The sequence below is a fragment of the Aquarana catesbeiana genome, linkage group LG02, assembly GCF_042186555.1.
Source record: "Aquarana catesbeiana isolate 2022-GZ linkage group LG02, ASM4218655v1, whole genome shotgun sequence".
NCBI classification, from domain to species: Eukaryota; Metazoa; Chordata; class Amphibia; order Anura; family Ranidae; genus Aquarana; species Aquarana catesbeiana.
The window spans coordinates 403,574,756-403,587,034 of record NC_133325.1 but is presented as its reverse complement, the minus strand read 5'-3'; the positions used below and the strand labels follow the sequence as shown (position 1 = coordinate 403,587,034).

Below are 12,279 nucleotides of genomic sequence, written 5' to 3'. Positions count from 1 at the left end.
AGTGGCCAAGTTTCAATAGGTAGCCAATTCCAGTTAATTACCCGAAGGGGGTAGTAGAGTAACAAGCTTGTATTTTTGTATATGAAATACTGTAAAATGCATGCCATACTATATCTGGACAGTTAGGAAAATACATAAGATGGAGGAATGTCACAAAACCAACAGCATACTGAAAATAGAAGTCTGTGATTCAATAAAACAAAGCTTATCTTGCATAAAATTCTTTTTCAGTGGGCTCACATGTTCTATCTGATTGATGCCCGAGCCTGCTTAGGATATGAACTCTATTTCAAGACAAGAGATTTAAAGAAGAAGTGGATGGAGCAATTTGAGATGGCTGTGTAAGTGTGTGACAAGAAGGCATCTTATTGTATAGAAAAGTGCATTGACTGCACCCTATTATCCCACCCAAAAGTGATATCCTATGTATAGTTGAAGCCTGGTGAAATGCCCCACCACCTGGCCTTTTTTATGTCTGGAATACCCCAATACTGAGAATCAAATGCCATTTTTATTGACTTTGTTCTTATTCACCTGGGAGTTCCAGGTTCCCCTGCCAACCTTTGCTTGTTTCAGTGCCCTTGTGACATTGTCCATATTTTTAAGAGAAAAATATATCAAAAAGAGGTTGAACCCATCATATGGGTATCAGCAAGTGCGCAGACCCAGGACCCAAGATATCTCACCGGGTACTCAAGACAGGAGGATGTGCCTAGCTGAGAAAACCCCTACTCCCCTCCTGAAGACTCCTGGGATGTATAAAAAAAGAGTGTAACAATCAGCGCAAGAGATGACAAATAATCTATATATAAAAAATATATATATGAAAAACTGCTGACCCGCCAACCACTGTGTAAGTGATTTCACCTTAACAAAATAAATAATATAAATCAGTGTAGTGCAGCAAAAATATAAAGTATTAATATATTGTGAATTTAAAGTGGGGTTCCACCCAAAAAAACAAAAATACCTGAAAAATTCTAAAAAAAAACCCAAAAAAACATTTGGATATTTTTTTTTTTTTTTACTTACCTCTAAATGCCTGTTGCTAGGTGGTCCCTCGTAGTCTGCCTCTTCCTTTGCCTGGGCTGGTGACATCACTTCCCCCTTGGCACAGGAAGGGCTCGGCTCTGCTCCCTCCTGTCAATCATCTGGGACCCATTACAGGTCCCAGGTGATTGAGCGGCCAATCACGGCGCTCGGCGCCGCTCGTGCATGCGCAGTGGGTGCCAGGCTGTGAAGCCACAGCCCGGCGCCCACAGTTGAAATGTCGGCGCCGACGAGCGGAGGGGGGGACGAGCGGGGCTTCGATCCCCCGCATCGCTGGACCCAGGGACAGGTAAGTGTCCAATTAAAAGTCAGCAGCTGCAGTATTTGTAGCTGCTGACTTTTAATTTTTTTTTTTTTTTTAATGGACCCCCTGGGTGGAACTCCTCTTTATGTCCCAAAAACAATTAATAAATAAATGTGTAAAGTCCTCTGTGAATCAATTCTTCTAAATTCTTCCGTAAATAATCCTTCAATATATCCAGTGACTGATCATAAAACAATGTGACAAAGAAAATTACTGTAAGTATGAAACAATTTTCTGTTTTCCTGGTGCCTCCATGGCAGCATACCTGTGACAAATAACTAGCTGAAATGGGTGGGATGATACATAGTAAAAGATTTATTTGAAAAAGGATTTAAAATAGGCAAATGCCGGCCTGAAAGCCTCTCTGCACAGTTTCTACAAAAACTCTGTAACGTCTCGTAAACGCATTTTGCCATGACCATGATGCTACCCTTTAGATCATTTTGATGTATACGTCTGCTCTGGCTGTCCAAGAAGCAGAAAACAACTGGGTGGCATACAGCCCAACTGAAGAGGGGGGGTTCTAGATCCCTAGCCATGTATGCTTTCATAAACCATTTTTTGATTATCCATGAAACTATTGTAATTGAGCAGGGATCTGCAAACTGTGGCTTCCCAGCTGCCGCAGAACCACATGTCCCATGAGGTATTTTAAAGCACTAATATTCACAGACATGACAAGGCATGATGGATACTGCAGTTCCGGAATGGCTGGAGGGCCACATTCTGGAGGCCTCCGCCCCAGAAGATGCTTCTTTGCCCCTGGTTTTTTTTTTTTTGGTGTATTACAAAAAGGTTAGCTGAAAGTCTGAAGGGAGTTGTGGCTTGAAGATGGTGTCTTACCGAAGTAATATCGTCTTTGTGAAGAAGGTCGAAATTGGATCTGAAAAGATTGGCCCAAGGCTCAGAGATAGAAGAAGAAGAGGAGAACTTAAGGATGAATCCATATACTGTTCTAAGTTCCACTCTATCCGAGTACAGAAAATAATATTATTGTCTTCTGATCCCATTTCTGATACTCCCCTCCCCAGCCTGATGCCATCACCACAAAGAAAAATAGTTTCCAAGTGAGATTCCACAAGGATGCTGAATCAGATGGGGCAAAAGGCTGGATAAGGGCTCCAGATCGATAGAGAGATCCCATGTGGGAAAGGTTTGTTTTAATGGGTGGGCTTATCTTCTTGAATGTCTTGAAGAATTAGAATATTAAAGGATCTTCGGCCCATCTCCTGTGGTCACAGCAGAAATTGCCACCAGCTGTACCTTTAAATTGCTTAATCCTAATCCTAAATCAGGTCTGTTTGCAGGAAGTCAAGGAGTTGGGAGGAACAGGGTACATCAGGACTGAAGTTTTGCCGTTAGCGAAAGATATAAACTTATTCAAACCTTGTCATACGTATTGTTCGTTGAAGGCTCCTGTGCTTTGAGCAGGGTTGAAACAACTCTGTAGGAACATCCTAATGATTAAAGCCTCTGTGTTTTACCATTCTAATGTGAAGGTTCAATCTGTGAGGATTCTTATGGGTGTGATGCCTCAAGCCAGAAGAAAGGGTATCAGAGGAATATTTACCAGGGGCTGGACACTGAGATATATTGCCCTAGGGAATCATGGGTCTCCCTGCAAATATTGCAGGACTGTTATCACCGTTATTGTTGATATTGCAAGTCTCAAAAGAATTTTCGAGATAGGAGGCCGGAGGAGGCCTAAATTAGATTGCATGCCCAAGGACTTGACAGGGCATCTATTGCTTCTGCCCAAGGGTGAGGTAGATAAAAAACAAACCTCCGCAGCTTGGTATTGCTTGCTGTAGCAAAAGGATGCAGTTCAGGAAAGGTCCACAGGCCCACAATCCAAGTGAATAAATTTGAATGTAGGGACCATTTGTTGCGATCCAGGAATCCTTGGGATAGGTGATTAGCGTTTGTGTTTAAGTGGGTTGGAAGATAGACTACTCTTAGGTCCTTCAGATTCCCCTCTGCCCAAATGAAGAGGGTTCCACTTCCCTTAGTAGGGAAGTGCTGTGGGTTCTGCCTTTGTATTGTATGTATGATATTGCAGCTCTATTGTCTATCCGAATCAGAACTGATTTGTCCTTGATCTGAGAGAGCAAATGCTGTTGATGCGAGATAAGCCGCCTGGATTTCCAGGATATTTGCGATGATGTCTGCCACAATGAGCGCCCATCTCTCTTGTACCAACATCTGGTTGCAATGTGCCTCCTAGCCTATTGCATTGCCTTCTGTGGTAACTGTGGTCCAGAAAACATGCCTTAACGAATGTGGCTTTACTGGCATCTCCCTCTTTGTCCACTAGTGCAGACCCCTGTGCATCAAACTTGTTTGATATATGGACTGGGATAGATGGTTTGCCCCATTGCTTCAGGAATTCTAGATAAACAGTGCCTGAGGTATCCATGTGTCCACAGGACCATCTGTCTACAAATATACAAAAATCCCTATTAAGTTGAGTTAGCTCGAGTTAGCTGTTATGTAGGACCATGTCCTCACTCTTCCTACTTTCTGAATGATCGCCCACACTTTCTGAGATGGCAGGGACACCGTCCCTTTTGCAGTAATAAGGCTCCTAAACTGGAGAAAAGATGACTCGTTTGATGATTTACCATCCAACCGTATCTTGATAGTGTAGGCCATAGCATCCGCCTGTGTTCCACTAGCTGGGCTGGATCTTTTGATAAAAGGAAGATATCGTCTCGTTAGTGATTAGAACTGAGACCCAACTCTCGTAAAGAAGCTTGGATAGTGATCAGAGTCCTCGTGAGGGAAGTGCAGGGTCCAAAAGGGAGACTCTGGAATTGTAGATGGACCCGGTTGACCGAAATCTCAGATACTTCTGTAACAGTTGTAGTATGGGTGCGTGCGATTAAGCATCCCTGAATCCCCGGATACATCTAATTGTGCTGTCCTGGGGTATCAAGTCTGACTTTCCTTCTGTGGCACGGGAAATGGCTTTCTGTAACCTTTCTTCAAAGAGTGATTTACCATCAAAAAAACGGTATTTATACTAATTTTGTTTTGGCACAGTGTCAGCTGGCCGTAGGTCTGACCACAATACCCATAGCCCTCATTCACACGAGGCGGACTCCGCTTCCACCGAGCCCGCCTTGGTCCGCCGGCTCAGTGGGAGGTTTCTCCGTTGATTTCCGCCGAGCCGGCGGATGACAGGTCCCTCTCTGCTCAATGAGCGGGGAGGGGCTTGTCAGGCGCCGCTGCTGCCTATGGAGGGACGGATCCGGACGTAGGGCCATCCGTCTGCTTTTAGCGGATCGGACAGGGTCGGATGTCAGCGGACATGTCTCCGTTGACATCCGTCGCTCCATAGGCTAACATGGAGTGCCCGTTCAGGTCCGCCATCAAAACTGACAGGTGGACCTGAACGGTCTGATCGTGTGAAAGGGGCCATATGGCTATCACAAGTAGTGACATTGATCTTGCGAAGTATCGAATTGTATCATCGCCATCTCACCGGTGAAGTCTGCTGACAGCCATAATTCGTCCAAATCCTTGACTATATTTTCCCTAGGGACAATTTGATGAATCACTGTTTCCATGTCTTAGTTCCATGCCTGCAGGGCTTTGGATACAGATAAAGCAATTGCTGACTTCCAGGAGTTTTCCCCGCCATTTGGGAAACTCCTTTAAGTTGGGGACTATTTGTCTGTCTAAAGGATCCTCAACTGAGGTTGAATCATGGATTGGTGAGATTAAATTCTTTGTTATACCAACCACTGCCGCGTCTACTTCCGGTGGACCGTCTGGCATTGGAGAATCTTGTCCTGACAGTGGATAACGTTTTCCTAAGCAATTGAGAGGAAAAAAAAATCTTTTTTATTTTTTTCTCTTCAACAATGTCTCTGACATCATCCATCAGAGTAAGCCTATGTTTCCACTATTGCGACCTGAAAGTCGCACGATTTTTTGCTGTGATTTTGATGCGACTTGAAACAATGCCTGTGTATTCTTGATGTCTATGGACCTCAAGTCGCATCAAAGTGGGACCAAAGTAGTGCAGGGACTACTTTGATGTCGCTGTGAATTAAAGTCGCACAGATATGAATGGTACTCATTGGAAAGCGTGGGGTACAAACTGTTTGCGACTTTGCAGTCCAAAGTTGCATGAGAAGTCACACTAGTGGAAACTGAGCCGAAAGAAGGGAACCTGCTTCTTTAGAAATGGGAAGTACATCTTTGACTTCTCCGATGTATTGTCGGCTTCCTACCAGCCAATGGCTGGCTTTACAACCTGGACACAGGGCTGAACTAGGAAAAGGTTGAAGTACAAGGGCCAAGGCATCCTCAGATGGCCCACTATCATCCAGATGTTTAAAAGGTACCTTGCTGCGTGGTAAGAGGATTCTCTCGAGGATGGGCCAGGAAGAGTTAATTTCTCTGGAGGAGGTTGAGCTAATTGCTGCAATGGAACTGCTGTTGCTTGTTCCGCTATGCAACCCTTGCCCATCTTTTGAGTAGGACAGCTTACCTGTTAACCCTCTGACTCTCTGTCTGCTGCATAGCCTCTAAAACAGCTTTTGCAGACCAATTGGCTGGTAATGGGATGACCCCGCATGCTCGGCATTTAGGGTTTTGCGAGTTGGTGAATGTGAAGAACTATGTCTTTTCACGGATGAACCCTTGCTGCTTGCATGGTATCCTGATCTGGATGGTGTACCCTGGTTGGGCCTTCATAGGTTTGTTTATGTCGCCTTGATGTCCCCTTGGACTTCTTCTGGCGTACAAGGCTGAAATACATAAACCTACCAGCATAAGTGCTCTCTTTTTTTTTTTCTCTCCTGGATGACGGTCCCTACCTTAAATGTTGGAGAGGGTCTTGTTCGGGTGGCGTATTGCTTATTTTAGGCAGCAGACAGAAAAGGCAGCTAGAGAAAGATAAAGTAGTTAGTGACTAGTATTTCAGCTGGAGCAAGGAAACGGCATTCCTGGGTAAAAAAAAAAAAAATAAAGAAATTACATTTACCGTTGGCAAAAAACAGGGTCCCCTCCAGGAGCTCCCTGCATAGGCAACCTCCTTAGATGACAAGAGGATGCCATGCTGAAAGCCCCCAGTAATAAACAACGGAGAGGGGAGGGATGTCTGTGGAAGATACAACCCTCTAAAAAATGATTTTGACAAAGGGCAAAAGATTTAAAATTTGCCCCTATTCCTATAAGATGGCCGTCACAACCTCAGGCCAGACCGTGCAAGAGCGGCCGGCGGCACTACGACCTATGCGGCCCACCCAACTCCGCCCGGCCCACTGAGCCGGCTCCTGACATTCGCGCATGCGCAGAGTGGGCAGGGAGACACTGAGGGACTCAGAAAAGCCGGCGCGAGGTGCGTGCCCCCCCCTTTAGCAACCAGGAATGAAGGTACAATATCACAAGGAGGGGAAGGTGGTGGGGGAGGAAGAAAGTGAAAAAGAGAGAGGAACGCAAGGAAAGGAAAGTGAGAGAGAATAGATGACAGGAGGGAGAAATGGAAGGATAAGGCTAAGTAAAAAATAAATATAGCTGCTTTCTCTGCTGCAGGTTTGAGCAAATGCCAATATATAAATGCAGATAGGAGCTCTTAGTTAAGAGACAACTGCTGTCCCAAAAGGCCCACAGAAGGGACTACCTATCTTATCAGCGCATTTAGCTGCCCAAGAATAGGGACTGCACCTGGAAGAGGCTTGAACCCAGCTTGAAGCTGCCGACTGCAGAGGTAAGGAATGTTCAACCACCATTCACTGACCATGAGGTATGAGGAAAAAAAGGAGAATGCTGGGAGTGCGCTAATCCTTTTCTTTTATAATATTCACTGGTCCTGAGGGAGGAGCCAAGGTGGAGCTTGTCACAGGTATGCTTCCATGGAGGCACCAGGAAATATGGTTGCTGTGCACAGCAACTAGACACATTTTATCTTTATTCTTGACAGCAAAAACTTGGTTCACACACAATGTGGTGGTTTTACTAAAGGAAAATAGACTGTGCACTTTGCAAGTGCAGTTGCACTCATTTTCCCCAGAGCTTAGTAAATGTGGTACAGCTTCACTTTGTAAAGAATACATAATCGGGGCAAGGAAAATAAAAAAAACAGCATTTTTACTTGCACATGATTGCCTTTAGTAAACAGTATATTTGCCTTTAGTAAAACCACCTCAAAGATTCTAAGATATTTTTATTGGCACCTTGCCTGGATGCTGATGTGAGAAGCATTCAGCATTGCCCATGAAAGCCTGGTAAGAGCCAATAAAAAAAGATAACTGGTTGCGCTGAATCTTACTTACTTTCTTTTTCCAGTCTACACTGGAAATATGAAATAGAAAATGTCTGACTTTGAAACTGAGCTTTCAAATAGCTCTGCAGTAATTTCTTATGAATCAATAAATGTGAGAATTGCTAGCATTTCTTTTCTTACAGATCCAACGTTCATCCAGACCATGCTCATGCAAATGGACATGATTTTCAAATGTATTCATTTGAAAGCACAGCTACGTGCAAGGCCTGTCAAATGCTATTAAGGTAAGAGAAGAGGGCATATGTGATGGAGCACTTACTGCTCCATTGTCAACTAGTCTTACATGTTCTTCTTTGGCACCTACAGGGGAATATTCTTCCAAGGATACAGATGTTCTAATTGCAGAGCTCCTGCACACAAGGAATGCTTGGGCCGAGTGTCATGCTGTGGGAGGCAAGGTGAGGGCTAAGTTGTGATAGATACATTTTTATACATTTAATCAGATACCAAAGATTGGAAGGATTATGGAGATTCCCAGCAAATGATATGCACAATATCATTAGTGCAGTCAATCTATTTAATTGTTAAACTGGCTCACCCAGGCAGCAGGATTCATATTCGACCCTTATTAACTTGTTTCTAATATTTATTGCCTTCTTATCACTGGCACAACACATATGCTGTAAGAATAATACTAAATGTTACTTTATCACACAAGAGAGACATCTTAGGTTTAATTTCTACATAGCCAATATAGGTCCTGGCCTATTGCAGAAAACTACAACAGCTACCATTATTATTACTATTATTGTACAAGATATATAGCACCATCAGTTTTGCGTAGCACTTTACAATATAAAGGGATACAGTACAGTTACAATACAATACATGAGGGCCCAGCACATAAGAGCTTACAATCTAATAGGACAGGGCAAGTGGTATAAAAGGTAATATCTGTGAGGGATGAGCTAATGGAAGAAATAAAGATCAGTTGTTAGGTGGAGGCAGGATAGGCTTGCCTGAAGACAGAAGAGTTTTCAGGAATCAGATAAAAGTGGACAAAGTAGCAGATAGCCAGGAAGATTGAGGTAGAGAGTTCCAAAGGATGAGAAATGCTCTGGAGAAGTCCTGGAGACAAGGGAGCTAGAGAGCAGGACATCTTGGGAGGAGCGGAGAGGACAGTTTGGGTGATATTTTCAGACAAGATTGATGATATAGCTTGTGGTTGTGAATGACTTTGTATATTGTTGTATTTTGAATTTAATTTGATGGGCAATATGAAGCCAGTTGAGAGATTGACAGAGAGGGGTTGGTAAGATAGAAGAGTCTGGCAGCGGCATTCATTTCAGACTGAAGAAGGGATAGTCTTTGTAATGATAGGCCTATGAGAAGGGAGTTGCAATAGTCAAGATGAGAGATAACGAGGGAGTAAATGAGTAGCTTGGTGGTTTCATTAGTTAAAAAGGGGTACATTTTAGAGATGTTACAGAGGTGAAGTCTACAAGCTATTGACAGTGATTGGATTTGGGGTGGAAAGCACAGGTCAAAGTCCAGGATTACACTTAGTACCCTGGCATGAGGGGAGAGACTGATAGTTGTATTGTTGATCTTGATGGAAAAGCCAGGGAGGACAGCATGAGCAGGGGGGAATATTGCAAGCTCAGTTTTATAAGGATTTTGTTTTGTAAATTAGTAATGCAAGAGGAGACTGCAGGAGTAAGGGATAGAGAGATAGTTTTGGGTGTCATCGGCATAGAGATCGTATTGGAAGACATGGGAGGATGGAGAAGGGGTCGAAGAACAGAGACTCGGGGGACCCCTACAGAAAAGGTAGTGGAGAGGAGGAAATATAATTGTAGGTAACACTGAAGGAGCGCTGTGATAGGAGGAACACCAGGAAAGAGCAGAGTCTTGGAGACCAAGGGAGTGGAGTTTATTGGAGAGGAGCGGGTCATTAACAGTAAAATTATATTACTGTATGGGATGCACTTAGAACCAATATGTTAACAGAATGGGGTAAGAGTTTGTCCTACTTTTCTACTCAGTCTAGGTGTTTCTACTCATTTACAAAGTAAGATAACCATCTATTATAATCTTTGTGCCCTCAACTTTGGTTCACATTTGTAGCTATGAGGTATACAGGTGGTCCCCTAGTTACAAACATCCAACTTACAAACAACTCCTACTTACAAACGGAGGGAGACAACAGGAAGTGAGAAGAAAACTACCCCTAGGAAGGGAAATTCACTCCTGTAAGAGTTATTATGGGAAAAAGGTGTCTCCTCCACTGATGCTTTATCACCAAGGCTTGTTTCCACAACAACCCAAAATTTTCAAAATCCATTTGTCATTGGGACAGAAAAAGAGGTGAAATTTTCTGAACAGGGGCACAAACAGCAAAAGAAACGTTACAGGGATGTGAACACTTCCCTATGCTATCCAAAGCTTAAAAATCATTTTTTTGGCTGGAGCTACACTTAAAAAATGTACCTGTTCTGACTTACAAACAGATTCAACTTAAGAACAAATCTACAGACCCTATCTTGTTTGTAACCCGGGGACCGCCTGTAAAGGCAGCAGAAGACAGTGGGCTTAAAAGTGAGTGCAGTGTAAATTCAGCCCTCATGACATTTCAAAGCAATTACAATGTTAGATAACTGAACTGCTTTACAGTCCCCAATTGATCCCCAGGGTTAAAACTTACTTACTGCTGCCCACCTCTAGTGGCTTTCTAATATACCTGGACCTGCACAGGCATGCTTCCTCCTTGAACCCAACACATGCAATCAGCCTTAAATGATTTCTGCACCATGACTAACACCCACTCAGAAAGCAAAGCATAGGTTGTTATGGGTTCCAGACTCCCTACAGTCTTGCTGTTTAAATACAAGTCTGTGAAGGCACTCCCCATAATAATGTTCTCACAAATTCACTTTAACGATATTATTGTAATTATGTGTATTACAGAATTATGGTTTTAAAACAACTTATTTCATTTTTATTTTTTGCAGACAGTGGTCCATTGTCTACTAAAAAGGTACGCTTATAAGACAAATAAGACATGGTGCGATGAAATGGAGGCTGTGTATAAGAGGTTACAGTAAATAAAGGCAGAATACAAAAAAATAAGTGGAGCAAAAGCATTAGAAGAAATGTGAATGTAACAGCATAAGTAAAGTAGTAGAGTGCATAAAAGATGGTTACAAAAAATAATCTGAAAATAAATGATCTGAATGTCATATTTGATGGAATGTTTTTTTCAAAGTTAATAAATGGGAACTTAAAAGGAGTTTGTAAGCAGTTGGAGAAAACCAAGTAATATACTGTATTTGGTGATTAGTGAAATGATGATGTGTTGTGTAAAAGGCACTAGTAACAACATAAATATGTAATTTGCATGTAATACAGGGCCGTGGACCACCAAATAAAAGAACAGACTCAGGTAAGTTACTTAAAAAAAAAACATAACACATATATAGTTTGTCATCTCATCTGCCTAGATAGTACACTTTGATTGCAACCAAAAGTATAATTATGATCCGTTCAGTTTAGAAAAGATCTTTTATAAAGTAGTCATTTTATGACTTACTTTATACTTACTAGCATGTTCCACTGTAGTACTGTCCTAAGAAAATACCTTGATGCCCATTTATAAATGAATTATTGTCAGTAAAAGATGCTTTATGCCTTCTCCGCCATTAATTGACCTGTGTATTTGTTGCCACTGGTGTTAAAGTGTATATAAACCCCAACAATGAACTTTTCTTATTTTCTCCTTTTGTTTTCTCCCTTTATTTTTCTCCCTAAAGTCTGTTAAATGTAAAGTTGAAGTGTTTTGTTATACAGTATCTGTTTAAAAAATACAAAAAAATACCTGTTGATTTTACCAGATATCTTGTGAGCTGATAACTTCCTGTGCTCTCTGCCTGAGCACAAGGTGGGTTTATAGAGATGAAACAGTGTGGTCCAGTTGGAAGGTACAGGCCCATTTTCCAGCCCCGCTCCTGGCAGCCTGTAAAAGTCTATGAAGGGCAGATATTGCACTGACTGCTACTAATGCTTAGGGCAGTATGTGCCCAGGGACAACTGCCCGGAATGCAAGCAGTCTGTGTTCTGAGCATTTGTCCCTGAGCGCATACTGCCTTAAAGTCTAGTACCTTCCACCCACACCTAAACACCGGAGCCTCATGCACTGGGGCTAAACACCCAGTGTGCATGGGTCCTTAAGAAGTAAAATAGTTGGATCTCACCTTAATTCAATCTGGACAGTTTTGGTGAACTGTGTGAACTGCTTTGAAATCCTCTACTGCAATAACTATGATAATATATGTGATATTACCCTGTTGTTTATTTGCACTTACGAGAACAATAACTGCAATGCAATTCATATATAAAAATACTTGAAAGGAAATAAAAACTGGATAGTTACAAGCATTATTTAACTGAATTTTCACTGACAGATCAGTTGAAGGGTTAGTTCACCTTTTAGAAAACATTAAAAGGTGAACTAATACCCTACAGCCTCAACCCCCCCCCCCCCCCCAATTACTCACTGTACTTACCTCCATGGGTGATGAGCTATCAGTGCCCAAGCAACCAGTGCAGCAGTCTGGGGAATTTAAATCCCTATTCCACTTTAAGTATTTCATATAGAACACTGCTATATTGTTTTTTGGGAGAAAAAAAGGAA

General features: G+C 42.4%; 1 protein-coding gene across 1 annotated transcript in view; it reads left to right on the top strand.

Annotated features, from left to right (window-relative positions):
- The window catches only part of VAV1 (vav guanine nucleotide exchange factor 1), a 150,047-nt gene that overhangs the window by 120,096 nt on the left and 17,672 nt on the right, over window positions 1-12,279 (top strand). Inside the window, exons 15-19 of the mRNA XM_073615306.1 lie at window positions 232-341; window positions 7,772-7,873; window positions 7,956-8,047; window positions 10,601-10,626; window positions 10,998-11,031. Of these exons, the coding sequence (XP_073471407.1) occupies window positions 232-341; window positions 7,772-7,873; window positions 7,956-8,047; window positions 10,601-10,626; window positions 10,998-11,031 (364 nt within the window). The remainder of the gene's footprint in view (window positions 1-231; window positions 342-7,771; window positions 7,874-7,955; window positions 8,048-10,600; window positions 10,627-10,997; window positions 11,032-12,279) is intronic.